Source organism: Porcisia hertigi, chromosome 30 (genome assembly GCF_017918235.1).
Source record: "Porcisia hertigi strain C119 chromosome 30, whole genome shotgun sequence".
Lineage (NCBI taxonomy): Eukaryota > Euglenozoa > Kinetoplastea > Trypanosomatida > Trypanosomatidae > Porcisia > Porcisia hertigi.
This window is the reverse complement of record NC_090589.1, coordinates 790,737-809,879: the sequence shown is the minus strand read 5'-3', so window position 1 is coordinate 809,879 and position 19,143 is coordinate 790,737. Positions and strand designations below refer to the sequence as shown.

At 58.2% G+C, this 19,143-nt stretch overlaps 1 protein-coding gene across 1 annotated transcript; it reads right to left on the bottom strand.

The window, feature by feature from the left end:
* Nucleotides 1-1,265: 1,265 nt before the first annotated feature.
* On the bottom strand, nucleotides 1,266-17,804 carry JKF63_02967 (uncharacterized protein; the record flags this gene model as incomplete). The annotated part of the gene is made up of 1 exon (XM_067898990.1): nucleotides 1,266-17,804. The coding sequence occupies one exon, from the start codon at nucleotides 17,802-17,804 to the stop codon at nucleotides 1,266-1,268; it is 16,539 nt and encodes a 5,512-aa protein (XP_067755434.1).
* Nucleotides 17,805-19,143: the final 1,339 nt, after the last annotated feature.

The following is a 19,143-nucleotide window of genomic DNA, read 5'->3' as shown; positions in this document are numbered from 1 at the left end:
TCAAAACTTCTACATATATACACATGACTGTGTGTGTGCGTGCGTGGGCGTGTGTACATGTGTGTATGTACATGTATAGACGTCAATCTTGTCAAGTACAAACGTCAAAGAAAAAGGGGGGAACAAACAACATTTCCGAGACGAGAGGGGGGGGGGGGAAGGGCTTCGTATGGAAAGTGCGACCCAGAAAAAAAAAGAGTTCACAAAAAAAAAAAGGGGGGGGGGCTGAAAACGGGGGGAGGTGCCCGATGCGGCACAAACGACACACACAAGCCAACAACAAAAAGAACAGGAATAGAAGCAAGTGAAGATATGCCACTTGGGGTGGGGGGACGAAGACTCGAGACGGGGTGTGGTAGACATGAATTTTCTTTCTTTTTCCATTGAAATGAGGAAGGGGGAGGAAGACATTGTTTACATCAGATACCAAGAAAAAACTTTTGCACACAACCTCGGGAAGTTGGACAAGGGGGAGAGAGAACCAGAAGTGCGACACGAGGAAGGAGAGGAGGAGGGAGTGGGGAAGCGAATGCATTGATAGCCTCGCACTCATGGTAGAAGAAAATCACGAGATGCCCACCCCACACAGAGAAGATGTTTCTCTGTAAGGCACCTGTGCGCCTCAGCGCAGAATAACAAAACTGGAGAATGATCGAAGGACAGTAGAAATTTTTAACAAAGGAGGGAAGAAAAGTGAGGAAAGCGAGCGAGGACGTCACGCGGTGTGGCCCCACCACGTGGCGATTTTTCTCGCCTCTGGCACCTTTGTCCACCCTTCATATCACTACTCTGTCCGACAACAGAGCTCGCGCCTGTTCGTGGTGTTTGTGTGGCCAGTCCAGCCTACCAACGCCCGCACAAGAGGGTCGCGCCGTCAGAGCAACCACCACCACTACTCCCCCAGCTGCTGCGCCAGTGTGGACGTCAACCACAAAGCACGCGCCCCTTCCCAAAGCCCAAGCAAACCTGTCAGGGGCGCATAAACAGGAACAAAAAGGAAAAGACCGGTTTAACAAACGGCCCATCAGCATCACGGGGGGGGGGGGAGGGGGCACCCTTCAGAACTCCCCCCCCAAAAAAAAAAAACGACAACAACAAAAAAACAACGGAAGGAGCCATGCGGTTGGAAGGAGGAAAAAAAGCAAGTACGCCTCTCGCATCAAACTCAACGACCCGCTTCATCTCGACATAGAAGGGGGGAGGGGGGGAAGAATAAAAAAAAACAGACCTGGCCCTGCGTACGGGAAGCCTCACCGACAACTTTCTCACCTCCTGTTCTTGAACTGCTTCGAGGACCCAGAGCGGTCATTCGCGCTGGTTGCCTCGACGTAGTACACCCACTGGATGGGCTGCTGCGGCTGATTTGCCGTCTGCTTGCCAGGCGGCACGCATGAGATGATCACCCGACTTCGCATCACCTCGACGCCCTCCTCCGGCTTGAATTGAACCGCCACGTTCACCGCCTTGCGTGCGGGGATTGTCTCCATCTTGCGCGATGGAAGAAACGATGCTGAGTCCGATGACACTGTGATGACGACAGGATCGCTGAAGACGTTCTTGAAGGGAAGCTGCAGGCTTTGGCCGTAGCGCGCCACAAAAGGGCCCTGGCGCTCTGGTAATGTGCAGGTGGCCACGATGGGGAATGTGTACGTCCCCGCAACAGGAGACACAAACTCGATGGTATCCGTCCTCTCGCCAAGCTCGGAGGGCTCGAAATTAAACTCCACGGAGACCTCCTGCCCTTTGGGCAGGTGCGATGTGGATGTGAAAGGCGACGACGGGCAGGCACTTGCCTTCACCGTTGGCCCTTGGCCACTGGCGCCGATTCGCGTGTATGTTGCGACGCCTTTGCCCAACGCCTCGCCGTTGACGCGGACCGCAAATTCGGTATTTGTTTTTGAATAATGCGTGAAGCGCAAGGCAAAGTTCGTGTGCTGCCCTAGAGGGCAGACCAGACGAGTAGGCCGCTCTGGTGCGGCCACATCACTTGTAGTAGAGAGGCGGAAGATGTAGACGGCGCTGAAGCTGAGGTCTGCAGACGTCACGGTGCACCGCACCGCCGTCGGTGGCCTCGAAATAAGTGGGAAGAACTGCACTGGCGCCTGGGCGTGAGTGTGCCCTGGCACCGTCACGGCCGATGGGAATATGAACGCCTCTGCGGCAAGGTTCGCGGCAGCCATTGATGACGCAGTGCCATCCGCAGCTCCCAGCTCCAACTTGAAGACAGCCGGCTTACTGAGTGGATTTGCTAGGGGTATGTTGAAACTGGCCCGCTCACGGAGGGCCGCCTGCAAGTCAATAGTCACCGGCGGAGGCGCCTCCATAGGCCGCACGCGAATGACAAACTTTTGAGACTGTTGGAGGTCGGTCATCGCAGCGGCACCAGGCGTATCGAGCGGCGTAAAGTGCACCGTGCCCCTGAAAACGCCGTCGCGTAAAGGTGTTACGGTGAGGACTGAGTCTTGAGAGGCACCAGGAGGCACCTCGATCATGCTGTGCGTCGGGTCAGCCTTCGCCCACTCTGGGGTTCGGCCCTCAGACCTCCCAGTGCGCGGGTTCAAGGCACCCCTTCCAATACGAGCGACGCCCTTATTGTCCTCGATGCAGATCAAGCTAGAAATATCCTCAGACGGCTCACGCTGCTCCTCCTCACCACCCAAGATCACTGAGTTCCACACCACCTCACGGCGGAACCGGACAATCTCCGTCGTGGACCAGTTTTGAACTTGAAAACGGAGAGGCAGGCTGACATGGGCGACACACTCGTACTCCTGCACTGGGCTGACCGACGCAGTTGCCTCGGCAGTGCCCTCCAGCGCCACGCATTTCCCGGTGCCATCTGGAAGAGGGATGAAGAGGGTTGCCTTGTCCTTGGACGATGACGACTCGACCAAAGCGGTATCGGGGGACGCGCTGCGGGTGGACAGTCCGCCTGCAGCGACGGCGGCTTCCTTGGTCAGCGCGGCGGTGGCTGTTGGTCGCGCTGGCTGATACGTAACGGACAGCATCGTCTTGGACATCGGCTTCAGAGTCACCTGTGACGGACAGGTCCAGAGCAAGCTATCCAGAACAGGCTCCGTCGTCCAGGGATCCTCTGTCGAATTGTACACCTCGATCATCTTCACGTCCTTCTCGTGTGCGCGGCAGGTAAAACGGACCACCTCTGTTGCTGTCGGCCGAGTGATCCAGTTCGACTCGATCGTCAGTGCCATGTCAGGTGAGTTGTCCAGCTCTACTGTCAGAGTCTGCTGGACTGGCGCCGACGACGTCGTTGCCGCCGTGGCCTTGGCATTGTCCTTCTGCGGTGCCCTCGGGGCGTAGCGAAGCTCGCAGGCCAGCTCGGTGTGGGCCCGAACAAAACCAGAAGACGGGAAAATGCTCCATTCACCTAGCGGTCGCAGTTTTTGCAAACCATTCACCCACGAGAACTTTTGAGAAATGTCTCCGCTGTTGAGGATAACCACTCGCCGCGTCGCTGAGGCACCAATCACAACATCACCAAACGAGAGCGCCGTGCAGTCGAGGTGTACCTCTGCATCTGCGCACGACCCACTCAGCGACACGAACGGCATCTCAACACCGCACACGAGCATATTCACCTCCCTGTTGAAGTCGCCCATGCGCTGCTTTGGCGTGAACGATAACATCACTGTGATGCTTTCTTTTGGCTTCAGCATTACCATCGACGAATTCGCACCGGTCACTAATGAAGCCTGTTGTGGCAGAGAAACTGCAAACCCCTTCTGCAAAAGATCCTCGTCAAGGACCTGCGCGAACGATATCGGTGTCGGGATCTTGCTAAGGCAAACCAGCTTCACATCTACCTGCTGCGTCTCGCCAACGCGGACGACACCAAACTTCGCGAACGGGTTCACAACCTCAACGCGCGGCACCACTCCCTCACCGCTGACTGGAACGAAAACTGTGTTAAGGGAGTTGAAGCTCAGGCGCAGGTTGTCCTCGTACCGGCGTATCTCCAGAGGCAGGAACGTGAGCCGTAGCCGCCCCGTCTCCTTTGGGTGCACCACAAGCGCCGTGCTATCGAGGCGGCACCACGTGTTCTGCGTGGACACGCTGCAATCCACAGAAACCACCTCTGATTCAAGGTTCGTCAATTGGAGAACTGTCACCGCGCTACCAGGTCCCACGGTCCCTGGGCGGCTCTCCGGCAGCCCCGTCGCCGGTCCACTGCTGTACGCTGAAATAAATCGAGGTCCGAAGTCGTAGTGGTCAAAGCTGAGCTGCAGCCGGGGCAGGTAGGACACGGCTTTAATGCCGATCTTGTAGAGGACTCTCCCATCAATGCGAAAGAAGAGGCGGCACTGCTTCAGCGTCTCCTCGCATGTCGGGTGGTACCGGAAGACAATCACACTCGTTTGCTTCGAGGCGACCTCGCCGGCCATCCCCTCCAAGGTAATCGAGGGGTTCTCCGGCGCCTCGACGCTGTACTGAAACGGGTATGAGCCGGCGTTGCGCAGGGCAAAGCGGCGTACAACTGTCGATTTCACCTGGACACGATGAAGGTTCAAGAGCAGCAGCTGACCGCGCACAACGTGAGTTGGTTCCTCCCCGTCCTCCATCGGCTCCACCTGCAGCGTGTCATGTAAACTTACACCAACGCCCTTGACATTGATCGAGAGCGGCACACTCGACCGCTTCACCGTGCAGCGAAGCGGCAAATTGTACTCCACCTCGTCTTGCGGCGAAAACAAGAGAGTCACCGGGAGCCGCTCGTGTGGAGCGATGGTGCCACGCAGCGGTCTAACGGACAAGAAGGATGACATCCCCTCCATCGAAAACTTATCCCATGAGAAGGTGTAGGGAATGTCGTCGCAGTTTTCCAAAATGACAGTCCGTTCGGCGCGGGTACCGACTTGAACGTGGCCAAAAATCACCTTGCTCGAGTGAAGGTACACATTCGGCTCGATTGCAGTGCCCACCAGCAGGAAGGGAATCGTGGCATGGCCAGGGATATGAAAACACCACGCCGACTCTCGTACCCCCAAGGCGTCCGCAAAAAACTCAAATATCGCCTCGGCCTGGCTCCCCGCAGCGATTACTCCCATCGGTGTCAGGCAACGAAACGGCGATACGAAGCTGCCGGCGCCGCCGCCGCCGCTGCTGGCGCAGCGGCCGCTGGAGCTTGCCAAGCGCCCCATGTTCTCCTCTACCCACTCGTAGCTGTAAGCCGCCGCACTCGGGTTCACCACGGGGAACTTGACGGTGGTCTTCGTGTGCAGACCGCAGGCGAGGAACTCCACAATGACACTGTCCTGGCCCCGGTTAACTGCACCGCAGCCGCTGGCCATAAGGCGCGCATCCGGGTTTGTTGGCGGCGGGGTGCTGAAGTGGACGAGCGGGCACTCTGCTACGCCTTGGAGTGGCACCCGCACTTCTGCGGGATCGCTTTGCGGCATCGACAGAATCAACTCCCCCGTGATAAGGCCGACGGTACGCGGGGTGAACTTGACGAGAAGGTCTACGTGTGAACCGGACGGTACAGCACTCGCTGCAGAAGACCCCGGTGACCGCGCAACGCTGAAGTCAGCGTTGGGAACGTCGTAGCCAGGCAATTTATGGAGTGCATCGGCGTCACTCTCAAGAGAGGGGGCAACAAGAGAAGCTCTAGATGCCACGCCGGTCGCCGGGACCACGCTACCGCTGTGCCGAGCACTTTGCGCAGACAAATCCTGCGGCAAGGAGGTTGAGGCTGGCACCTCGTTGCCCCCACCAGGGGTGGCGGCAATGGTGTACGCTAGGGGCAATCCCACGGCACCTGTGTTGATCACGCGCACTACCGCCACACGCTCCTGCATCAGAAAAGTGCGCTCGAATGAAATCGCCTTCAACTCGGTCACTTCACCCGTTACTGCGTCCACCAGTTGGAACTGGTACGTTGGCACACTGCAGCGGTACACCAGCGTGAGAGACTGCGTCACAGTAACAGTGTCGACAACAGTGTGCGCCGGCTCTGGTAACGACTCCATGACCTGCTTCAAGTTTCTGCGGCCAACCATGGAAGCCGCATTAGACAGAAACGCTGCAGCTGCCGCTGCCGAGTGTGCCCCCGTGGCAGTGGCACTCGCAACAATGTCGTCCTCGCGAAGGACCCACCTGGGACTCTGCATTGAGTTGTCCCACTCCATGATAGCCGCATTTGCTGCCCCAGAACCTGGTGCCACTTCGCCGCCAACACCACCAGACGCGGTGCCAACGCCACCGATGCTTGAGCGTAGAGCCCTAGTGCCCGCTGCAGAAGTGCAAAGCTCAATCGACTGCACATGAACGATGCAACGCGTGAGCTGTTGAAGATTCTGTGTCGTGCTGCACACCACCGCCGTGATCTGCCGACTGGCACCGGCGCCGAGGTGGCCAAGAGAAGGCACCATCTTGACAACGGGATCAGTATACTCCCACTTGTAGCGAACCAATGAATCCGTGTTGTTTCGGAGAGTGAACGTACAATTCTTTTTGACGCCAATCCAGCAATCCCCAATATCATAGAGGTCTGGGCTAGAAGGGTCGATACCTTCGAAGGTGATGGGGCTGTCAAAGCTGTGAGCAAGGACGTATACCTCTTTCTCTTCAAATGGGTTGTCTCGCAGCACTACGCGCATCCGCGTCACTATTGCCTCCACCTGCGTTGGCGCATACGTCACCTCAACTATCTCCGACTGGTTGGCACCCACAAAGAGTTCGATCCGGTCCCGTGTCATGCTGAGGCGATGTTTCTTGACGGCCCCGCCACCGGGACCACCGCTGGTGATAGTCAAAGCAGGGCTCGGTGTGGCGTTTCCGTCTCCGCTAGCCGGCGTCAGCTCGAGATGCACCTGGGCAGGTAAGCATCCAGTGTTTCGCAGGGTGAAGCTGCGCGACCCGGCAGCTCCGACGCGTGTCAATGGAAGCTCCAGCACCTCCGTGACGCTGGAGCTCGGGGAGCTTTCGGTGTGGCCGTGTGAAGAAGAGGTGCTAGAAGCAGGGCCACCAACGCGGCGCGGGGCTCGCTTGCGGTCGCTCAGGCTGCTGGCGCAGCCATCTGCACGGCGATGAATGCGCTCCAGAGCTGCAACGCATGCGCTACCAGCCTTGCTGCCACTCCACAGCGCGGTGGACGATGACAGGGGAGGGGGCACCTCGATATCCACCCTTGGCAGTGTACCCTCACCGCACAGGCCGAAGCGCAGCTGCTGGCCCACCTCTGTCACTCCATCGCTAGAGGAAACAGCATTCTCGACAACAGCGATGAGTTGGGCTTGGAAACGACGTAGCGAGGCAGGGGTGAAGCCAACGGTAAGGAACCGGCTTTCATACGGAGGCAGCAGCATCTTCACGGTCACCGCTCTCGCCTGCGACGAGGACGCGCCGCTTACATCCGGGGACAGATCGAACCCCTCCAGCTTACCAGCCCCACCCGATGCAGAGTTGCCAGCGCCACCCCCTGCGGCAAACTTGTGCCCGCCGCTTGCCCCGCCCGCGTTACCAGTGCTGCTGCTGCTGCTCCCACTGAGACCGCTAGCGAAGACACCCTCGAGATGCGCCACGATGGTGCAAGGAAGCGGGCTGTTGTTGGCAATGCGGAAGCGCTCTTCGCAGCGCTGCCCCGCAAGAACTGTCCCGAAGGAAAAGAGCCGCTCCTCCTTGCTGTACGCGCGCACGCCTTTCGCCAGCTGGTCTAGGCGGTATACGACCCGCTGCTCCTCAAAGATGGTTTCGATGTCGGCACTAGAAGTGAGGTCAGAAGCGATCGACGGCAGCGCTGGGTAGGCGGATACCTCAACCGGGGTGCCGTAGCGCTCCAGCTCGGGGCCGCTCTGAAGGACTCGCACACCGATTGTTTCGTGAGATCTGTTCTGTTTTCCAGGGACCGTCGAAACGGTGATGGTCTGCACGCCACCCACTGGAATATTTCCTAAACATGGGCGACACCTGAAGGCGCCAACGACGACCTCCAATTCACTCCCCTTGGAAGCCCTCTTTTTCGTCTCGGCGGATGAAGCATGCCCGGCGGCTCCGGCCGTAGCTGTACCAGCCGAGGGAGACACAACAACAACCTTTGGCGATGTGGACGCGATCTGGGTTTCCCCCACGGCCGCAGCAGGAGCGTCGCGGTAGTTGAAGAGTGAGTACTCGAGAGGGAATACTCCTGTATTGCGCACTTCAAATGTGCACTCACGCAGTTGTCCAACGAGGCAGGAGCCAAAGTTCACACGCGGTGGCTCTACCGTGTACTTGGTGTACCAGGCCTCTCCAATGACCGGGATACTCTGTACGGGATACAACAGCTCCTTCTTCTCCACCTCGAAAAATGCCGCCTCGATGAGGGAAATCTTCGCCGGCAGCTCACCCTCTTTCTCCAGACGAGCCGTAACCTCTATGTTGACGATAGCCGCGTCCTTGAAGCCGACCATGCCACGCAGCGTGCCGGACGGGTTGGACAGCGTCAACCACTTCTGCAGCCGTTTTGGCAGCTTCATTTGATAACCCACCTCGTACGGACTCTTGTTGAGAATGCGGATGATCTCACGCTTCTCCTCTCCGACGTGTAGCACACCGAGCTGAATCTCGCGTGTCCACTCCAGTATGACATCGAAGCCCTCCGCCTTGATGGTAATTGGCACCGACTCGTACACGACCTGCTGAGAATGGCCCGCATTCGACACTGTGAACACCATGTTGCGCGTGTAGAGGCAGGGATGAGTGGGTGCGAAAGTCACATTCAAGGTAGAGGTACCACCCTCCTCAATGACGCCCTCCAACGCTGAAAACTGCAGCTCTGTAAGCCAGTGAGGCGCCCCCCCTGTGCTGGATGTGGAAAATCCTCCCCCGCCAGCAAAACCTCCGTTGCCACGACCCGGTGTGTTATCGAGAACCGGGACCAGCTTCCACTGAAGCGGAAGCGGTCCCTCGTTGACAAGCGAAAAGGACTTGACCATGCTGCGATTCAACACAAGCCGTCCAAAGTTCACCTCGAGCTCCTTTAGCCCGTTGACCGTCATTGTTGGCCGCGCCCCGGTGCACGTCACCTCCGTTTTCCAGGGCAGCGGGCTGTCTTTGATGCATGCCAGCAGCGTGTTTGTGAAGTCGCCCACCTTCTCTGGCGTCGCACGCAGGCAGACTTGCTGCGAGGTGCCAGGCTTCAGCACGAAGCTGCTTGGGGCCACTGAAAACGTCTTCTCCTTCTCGTTGAGGAACGACAGCGTCACCTCCGCGTCAGCTGCCTCGCGATTCACAAATGTGAGCATCTCCTCACCAAGTGTGGCATTTATGTGGTGCTGCATACTGTTATTGGTATTCCCATGGCTGTTGCCGCTCGCGGCAGTGCAACGACCAGACCCACCGGTAGACGACGACCCGGCCATGCCAACCTTTTCTCCACTTCGCCGGCGGCCCCTCGGCGCAGGCGGTGGGGGAATGAGCAGCGGCCCAAAGTCGAAGAGCTTCTTGGAGGCAATGTAAACCTTCGGCATTCGTTGGTCAGAGTCGTGAATGTCGGCTCCAGACAACCTGTGGGGTTTGATGACGGGAAAGATGTCCCTGGGATCTCGACTGATGTCAGACAGAGCCACTGTAGTAGACACTGTCAAGCATAGCTGCTGCAGCGTGCCAGCGACGCCGAAAAGACACTTTTCCACATAGTGGCCGATGTTGTCGCAGCAGAACTCCACCGTCAGTGTGACAGAGGCCTTTGGCGGGAGCCACCAACGTGTAACCTCCTCCTCCTGCCGAATACACGATGGCATTGACCTCATGCGGCCGCTGTTCCTCTTCGCTGGAATGACCTCGCGCTCGAGCGTTGAGAAGAAGTGCACACAGCGGGTGGCCGTAGCCGCCGTATCAGAGCCAGTGGGGAACGCAAAGGAGCCCCCCCGGCCAGCCTCGGCGGCGTCAAGCGTGGCGCAGACGTCAGTGGCTCCTGCAACATTTGCCACTGCTGTCACTACTTGGTCTACTGATGACGGCTGCCCAAGCACGCTGGGGATGGCGCATAGCTCCCCCATGGCCCCGTTGCCCCAGAATCTCAGGCGGCCCTCGTTCAGGTAGAACCACTCCCCTATCCGACTCGTCGCAGCAGCAGCAGCAGCCACAGCCTCAGAGGTAGGCGAATATGAGACTTTTGGCGTGGCAGCGGCCGCCTCGTCATTCTCCGTGAAGCTTGCGGAAAGTGGTACTGCGCCCGGGGCACCAGATGGGGACGCGGAGCGGGACACCACTGTCGAATGACCAGGCGAAGCCATCAACGCTGACGAGTTTGTGGCAGCACTGACACCCGTGGTCGCCATGACAGCGCGCTGGGCCAGCTGGAACTCAACGGCACTCGCAACTTCGTCCGGGGCCTCCGTCTCGGCCGCGACGCACAACACACTGGCCCAGGCCTTCGCCTTCTCCTCTTCCGCGGCGGCGGCGGCAGCAGCGGCAGCGCCCTTGAGAGGCGTTGTTGTCGAAGTGCTACGTCCTGTCGCAACCCCAGAGGCACCTTCGCCTTCGCTGTCGGTCTTGTGCGGGATGCCATACATGCCAAGGAAGCGCATATACCACTCACGGAACTGCGCTGCAGCGTCGAGGTCGGCCCATTTGGGTTCCTGTGGCTTCGTCATAGCCGCTGTTGGGGAAGCACCGCGGCCAGAGCCGCCTGCAGCCTTTCCTTTACGCGCTGACTTCGTCGTCGACTCAAGCAACAGCGCCTTCTGAGCATCGACCTCTGCCTGTATGAATGCCTCCTCGGCCTCCTGTTGCACAGTCTTGCAGGGTAGCTGCATCATGTAGTCTCTCTTCAGCTGCTGGGCAGCCTTCAGATCTCGACGACAGTCATTAAAGTGTTTGAGGCGGTGTGTGTAGTCGTCCCGCGCCTCCTTGTCAAGCGCCTCGAAAGCCGCCTCGCTCAGCAATGGGAGAGATGCTGCTGCCACTCGCGCCTCGTGGTGCGCCTCCAATGACTTGGCTTTCCGAAACCCGGACATGGGGTTGCTGACAGCCAAGGAAACGATATCCAAAGACATGTGCAGGGCATTGCAGGTCTCTTTGAGCAGTTCATAAAGGCGCCACGGATTCTGAAGTACGGTGCACTCCAATCCTTCAAACAAGAAGCGAAGCTTCTGAGGTGTTGCCTCAGATGAGCCGCTCGACGCAGCAGAACAAAAGGAAGCTGCATGGTCAGCAATGCACTGCCTCAAGTGTCCCAAAAGAGCGTCTCGCACAATCTTCGGTGCGCACGCAACGTATGACGCCGCGAGCGACGCGGTCGTGGTGGCAGTCTTGTCGGCGGTGCTGGACGCACACTCCGGCGCGCCGGCTTCCATGTGAGTAAGAAGAAAGCGAGCCACCGCGGCGTTCGCTGTGTCATCGCGATCCGCTTCGCGTCGGATGAGCTCATCGATGTCCACCAGAATGACCGTGCCCGCGTCCGCCCGTTGCGCCATCTGCTGTGCCAGTGTTGTCTTGCCGCTGTAGGGAGGTCCAACGAGGAGAACAACGCTTGCGTCTGCCACCCTCGCCCCAGCACCACCGTCGCCAGCTCCTTGCGAGTGGCCAGGAATGCCATGGGATGCATCTGTACCGTCCTCGGGAGTGTTCTCAATCATGTCGGAAGAAGCCACGGCAAACTGATTACCACTGGTGTGGCTCTCGCGCCCCTCACCTTTGAGGGTCGGGTCGCGAGATGTGGCAGAAGCGGTTTGCCCCCGCAACGCTTTCCCACCCTTGTCAGCTGCCGCTGGTGAGCCTATCGCCGTCGCCTCGGCGCCTGCCAACTCAGCCTCCGCTGGAGGCTCCTTCAAAGAATCGGAGACCTTGTGTAGGCGCGTGAAGATCGCTTCAAGCAGGCTGTCCGGCAGGCTCTCGCCCGCCTCTAGATGCTGCAAGAATAGGTCGTGATCCGGGCTCGCCTCTAGCGCGCGACGTAGGAGCTTCACCTCCTTCGCGTGCTGTGTGTCAAGACCCAGGCTGTACACCTCCACGGGGAACTCCTCGTTGTTCGTAAGCGTCACCGAGCCGTGTATCACCTGTTGCGGGCGAACAACCGGCAACATCAGCTGCCTCGTTGAGAGGCTAACCTTGTGCTTGAAAGCGACTCCACTGAGCTTCACGCTAAGGACACTCTCAGCAGACCCTTTGCCACAACGAAAGATCAACGTGGCGGCGGCGGGCACGGTGCCGTCATCCTTGCTGGCACCCGCATCGTCTCCAGCAGCAAGACTGTTTGGGGCATAATACACGTCGATCGTCAGGGTGCCATTTGGCGCGACAACACCGTGATCCTCCCTTACCCAAAACTGAGCAGCCTGCTGAGACCAGGTATTGGCATGTGAGTCGGCGGCGACACCCGCGGATGCGTGGTTCTGCGCATCACGCACCGCCCGTCGATTTGCCCCTCTGGACACCAACGCATCTGACGCCGCCCCCTCCTTGCACGTGACACGCCACGGACACGAAACCGCTTCTGGATTTGTCAGGACCAATGGCAGCACCTTCACGTGGCCCACAAGTACACGCCCAAAGACAACTTCTTTTTCCTCCGAGCGGAGAGACGGGTTGGCCACGTAGCAGCGGCACTCCACTAGAATCACTGGACCATTCCGGATGTCGATGGCGAACTCGTAGCAGTTTTTGCCGTGGCGCACGAGGCCTTCCGGCTTGGTGGCGTCCATAGACAACTCAATCGTTGTCGTGTCCAGCGGGCCTACTTTGATTGTTTTCAGGTGATTCACCGAGATGGGCAGAAGTTCGAGCTCCTTGGTATCGAGCATCGCACTGACCCCTTCCGTTGCCGACGGATTGGTCAGCTTCAAAGTTGCTTTACGCACGTCACGCCGGGTGAGATGCCCAAAGTCGACGACGTAGCGAACGAGGACGAGTTTGCTGTTGGAGCCGCCATTTTTGGCTTTTCCGCCAATCCCTGTCACGGAGCTTCGACGAAGTGCGCGTGGGGTCCAGAAGAGCGGCGGATCAGCTGCGTTCTTCGCGACTATGCTGCTGCTTTTCTCTGATGCCGGTAACTCGGCGATCGCACGACAAAATGCCAGCCGCTCCGCCTCTAGTGTCGCCCATCCCTGTTGTGTCAAGCCCGGTATCACTGGTACGTTTGCCGCGGACTCATCGGCGGCGTCTGTTAGGCTTGCGGGCGGTGGGCTCACTGTTCGCGAAGCATACACGCTACGCTGCTGCGACGACGTCGGCAGGGACTCTACGTAGTTGAGCGCCTCGGTGAAGGCGCGGAAGGGTGCTCGGTACACGCTAACCTCCTTCTCCGCTACCGGCACGGTGGGGCTCGTCGCGATCACCAGCCGATTCATGTACCCCGATCCGCGTAGACGGATCGGCTGTGGGTCTAGGTGTCCAATGCGCACCCATAGTGTATCCTCGAAGGTGTCTGGCACCGTCGGCACAAAAGTAATCACCAGTCGTGCCTTGTCATGCAGCACACCGGACAACGGCGACACTCGCAGACACTCTGGGTGACGCATGCTACTCAAGTCGACATCCCAGGTGACGGGGACGAGGGTATTGTTTGACAGCGTCACCACACCTGTGGCGGAGTCGAAGTACGGAATTCGCCCAAAGTCAATCTGAGTCTTGTCGCAGTGGGCCTGAACGACGTTTGAAGAGGCACGCACGTCTATGGTGTAGGTCGGACCACCGTGAACCCGGCATACAGCCGTCGCCAGCGCGGTTTCACACTCTGCGCCTTGATATGCCACCTCGATATTCTGCGACTCCCCCGGCAACAGCATTCCAGTGAAAGGGACAATGTCGAAGTACTTTGCCACACTCGCTGCGATCCCATCCATTGCGCTGCAAGGGGGGCTTGTGGTCGTGTCCCCGGCGTTTTGCGTATCCAAACCAGCCACTTCGACCTCCTGTACCAGCTTCGTGGCAGCGTCGCCACTGCTGCTGAGCTTCGGCCGCAAAGTCCACTCGAAGCGCGCCGGCAAGTCAGCAGAGGGGTTGGACAGCACAATCGTACGCCGCTTCTCGGTGTTGCGCAGTACGGCGCCGAACTCCAGCAGCGCTGATGGATTTATGACGAGCGCAGGGAAGCGCAGTTCCGCGCAAAGGCTCACGCTCTCCTTGCGTGTGTGATGCGCAAAGATGAAAAAGAGCTTCGCCTTCGCCGTGTGTGATTTGAAGTCGGCACGGTAAAGGGGGTTGCAGCGAACACCAACCACGTACGAGTCGCCAGGAGCGAGGACGATGGTCAACGGCCCCTCGAGATCGAAGGGCACACAATTGGTTGAAGTCGAAGAAGCCGGCGGAGAGGACTTTGGCAGCGAAGACGCGTCTGCCACATTCCGGATGCGCAGTGATACCGTCAGAATCTTGCTGGTGATGTTCTTCAACGTCAGAGACTTGACCAAGGAAGCCTCCGGAGAAGCACCCGCGGCCTGCAAATGGTCGGTGTTTGCGAAGTCGAAGTGAATGGAGCGAGTGCTACACGCTAACGCCGGTTCTACGAAGTTGGCGGATACAGTGCTGCTTAGTATCTCCTTAAATGTTCCAGACTGCTTGAGCGTGAAGATGCCGGTGCGCACCCCGGGCTCGTCTGATCTGCTGGACAATGTAAATGTGAACGCCCCCCCGGCTGGGATGGAGGCGCGCTCCGGCTTGCAGGTGAACGCTAGAGGCGGCTCTCCCTCTTTGGTCTTTGTGCTGCGAACGTTCTGCCAGAGTAAATCCTGTTGACGACGCCCATAGTTGTGCAGTGTAAACGTCTTTTCAACCAATGTGGTGGTCAAAACATCACCGAAGTCGACGGTAGCCATGGAGGGCTCCGATACAATAGGAATCCCCTTGCCCGTCACCTTGACTGTCACGGCTGTGCTTTTTTCTGCCGCATCCGCGCAGCTCAGATCCAAGGAGTGATGCAGAAACAGTCTATCGTTGAAGGCCATCGCCTCATTCGGTTTTGCACGGATGCAAACAGTGAGAGTGCTGTGGGGATCCAACACGCCATCGGCGGGCTCCACAGTGAACACTGGCTCGCGGGGGAAAGGCAGGGCTGCGAGAGCTGACTCCTCCGCCCCATCTGTGAACGCAGGGAAAACGCTACCGTGGCGTTCGAACACGAGCGAGAAAGGCGTCGGCACGGGGCTCGTGTTTTTTAACTTCATTTCCCTCACCTCCTCCTGCAGGACGTTGACAGCGCCGAACTGGAACGCGATCGGCTGCACCTCCACATACGGCCCACTCGCCAACGCGGTCACGAGAATCCTGTGTGGTGGGGACACAGCAGGATCCTTGCCCAATACGCGCAAGGCGATAGAGAACTGCAGCTTTCCGGGCCGCTGCGCCGTCAAAGTCACAGGCATCTGCATCGACTGGTGCGGCGCGATCCAGTGCACGCCGTTCTCGTGCTCCGTCGACACCGGAAGCACCACCTCCACAACATCAGATAAAACGTCCCCTCCCACCATAGACAACTCGAACATGCCGGTCAGAGCTGATTCATTCAGCACAGACACCTTCAGCGTGGTGGGGTGCCCTACAAATATACCGCCGAAAGCGAGCTCTGTTGTATTGCAGAAAAGCGACGGCACCATACAGGTAGCCTTGATCGGAATCGCATCCAGCACATCGCCGACATCGACCACCTCAACCAGCAGCGCGGTGTCGTAATCACCGACGGTGCGCGAGTACAACGTGACCGTCACCGTCTCTGTCGCTGACGGCGCGATGACACCGGTGGCGGGTGATATACTCAGGTCATCTGCGTACGGGCAATCGTTTGGCACGCGCAGCGTATAGTGCATTGGGATGGGACTTGTGTTCGAAATCTGAACAGTACGCTCATGCATCATGTTGTACGAGACATTGCCAAAGTCGAACTCATCAACACTACACTCAAAATGTGGCCCTAGCACCCGTCCCTTTAGCAGCAGCGGCACCTCCTCCACCGCCCCCTGCACATGCACGCGAAACGCCTCAGAGAAGCAGCCGATACGATCCGACTGCAGCTCGATGCGTAGCTTTACAGCTTCCCCGGGGCCGAGGGTTCCATGGGACGGAATAAAGCGGAACTTACTAGAGAAGTCTATCAGCGACGTGATGGCACCTGACTCCGTTGAGGCCTCAGTAGGGGGAAGAAGAGCCGGGACTGGTTCTGGCGGCACGATCACGTATTGGCAGTCGATGGAGGAAATGTTCTCCATATGCACTTCATACTCATGCAACGCGTTCAAGTAGACGTCGCCGATCTCGAGCCGACTGTGTTCGAGGGAACATCGGGGGCCGAGACCGTGGCCGCGCAGCGTGAGAGGGAGACGGTTTACTAGCCCTGTCACATCCAGAAACGCCATGGACTCATAAAGAACTGCGACGCTGGGGTTGAACGTAACAGTGAACTCGCGTATACCAAAACCGTACAGAACGCCTGACAGTGGTTCAATGCGAAACGCCTCATCGCCTGTATAGTCATCCCACGTCGTGCGGTGACTGTCAAAGTGGTGATGTGACTGATGCTGTAAATCGTCAAGGCGTTGATCACCGCCGTGAAGGCTGCCGCTGGCGATCGTGATGGGCCCACTTTTGCTTTTTGCGCTGCGGTTGCAAGTGGTGCCACCGGCGCCCGAAACGCTGCCATCGGATCCCACGCCATCATTCGCTGAGCTTCCGCTAACGCATCTGTCACTCTCGCTGCTGGCGCGGTACGAGCTCTTCCACGCGAAGTGCACAGTTGCATTAGATTTGTTGTGCACGCGCACCACTGCCTGCCGCTCCGTCGTTACATACGTGTCCGCAAACGTCACCTCCGTCTGCTCCAGAGTTAGGCCGACTAGCTCCACCGCCTGCGCTGACAGATGCACGTCCTGCACAACGTCTCCTTCTGGGCCAAGAAAGAAACGCAGCAGTCCCTCGCACCGGCCAGAAGCAGCCATGCTTGCGTGAGGATGGAAGTGCAACGCGACGGGGGACACCGTGACCGCCGTCCCGTCACTACCTCCGCAGAGAGGTTTGACCTCGCCGTTGCTGGGCGTAATAGAAAAGTATGAAGACAGCGGGCATGACAGATCGTTCGACACCGCCTCCGGGGCGAGACCATCGACGTCGAAAACCATAGCCCGCCAGACGCAGTTGTGCTCGCTGATGTTCCGCAAAAACAGAGGCGTGTCGCTCGTACCCTTTACTGGCGCCTCGCGCAGCGTGAGAGAGGTTGGAAGCTGCAGACAACCGCGAGTAGTGTACGCACGCACCGGGATAGAAATGGACTCACCGTTTTCTGCCCGCACGACGAGCTCCGCCTCATAATGCCTGGCATCACGCGTCGGCTTGAAAATGACGGTGTAGACCACGGAGAGACCGGGGGCCACCCTCGACGACATATCAGCTCCGTGCGGCGCGGACAGCTCGAAAGCAGGGCAGGACGTTGGCCGGTCCACACGCACATATGTACTTGTCATTGTGCGGTTCTTCAGCTGCAGTGTAGCCGTATAGGTTTGATTTGGTTCGAATGAATCAAACACAAACTGGGTAGGATATACATCGAAGGGGAAACTTGGCGGATGTGCCAAAGCTTCGTGTTGGCCTCGCAGTACGCAGGGGGACTCGGTGGTGGTAGGGCCAACATTCCAATTGATCGCTGGCTTGCGCGTCGGCGACACTCGCGCCTCGACGCTCCTCGTCACTTTTGCTGATTGGTGCGGAGCACGACGCGACTTGGGAACTCGTTTAGTTGGAGGAGCGCCAGTTGCTGTCAAAGACGCGGAGTCGCCTACAGAGGCGGCCATAACGCCGTCCGTCCGCGCCGCATCTTTTTCCCTACTGGTGAACGAGGTAAGGCTCGCAAAGCGCTTCTGTGGGCTTGCGAGCGGCATCTTAGGCGGCTCCACAGTGGTTACACCAGCCGTCTTGTGTATGTCTGTTGCTGGGAAGGGTGACCGAATAGCCTTCGAAGCTCGTCGCTCCACTCTAAAACAAAAAACAAAAAGAGATTCAGCTTAGGTCTGATGTTGAGCGCAGCGGGCAACCAATCGAGGTGAGACCGAAAGGCGGAAGGTCGTGGCTGGCGCAACGACTGTGCCCTCGAGACGTGAATAGGCGAGCACGCACACACGCACAGTGTGTATTCCGCGTCGTATCCGCGACTTGAATAGGTCGACTAACGCAGAAAAAAAAAGGGATTGAGTGAGTGAGTGCAGATAATCCCAGGAGGGTAGGCAAAGTACACACGGGAGCAGAATACGTGACACTTTGCCCCTGCAACTGCAGATGTGGGGAGCGTGCGCGTGTAATGGGCTGGGATGTGCAGCTCACTCTTTTTGTTGTAGTTGTTTTCTTCTCCTCTGGAGGGTGATAGTCATGTGGTAGCTCCACCTCTCCACAGACTACCTACTGCGCATATGTCAGCAACAGAAGTAAGCCGTTCAGAGCGGATAGAGGGAGAACGTTGACAGGAGCGAGCGATCGGGGCAACGATGGTGGGGGGGAAGGGGGGGTAGTAGAAGGGAAAGGAGGAAGTCATGTTTGTATCGACGTCCGCCAGAGATGTGTAAAGTTGGAAACCGAACAGAAAAGGATGAGGGCGTAGAAGAGAGAAAAAGGAGGAGGGGTCATCTACGGAGATTGGTGTCGCCCAGAGAGTGGACCCGAGACTACCTCCCCCCCCCCCGGGGTTCTAACCTCAACGACACAAGCAACCGCGTATGCCCTAACATTGCACATGAGGGGGGGGAGGAGAAGGCTATACGCACACAGAATGCGTTGAACACCTGAAGAAAAGAAATAGCCCCATTCTCCCCCGCCCGCTCTCCCCTACCACCACCACTTCCACCACAACACGACTCTCCAGTTACGCCAACGCGCTGTCTTTCCTTTTTTTCGCACAACATGCCAATTTGAAGGCACTTGTGCATTTACATTCGCTTCAGTGACAACAACATGCCCTCTGTTACCTCTTTTTTTGTTCAATGTGCCTATTCTGTCACACAGCTTGTCAGTCGAGCCGTAGCTCAGTTCTCGCCTGTTACAGGCCGATCGCTTGGGGGGCAAGGCATCGGTTGGCACGCGCTACAGCAACCACCAAGCTCAGCCATCATACCATGGCCTCTGCCTCGACCTCCATCTACTCGCCTCGTAGATCACCCCATAGGAAGCCACCACCACGACCACCGGTGCTGGCCGCCACACCATGCAACTTTCTGGAATGTTCAGACT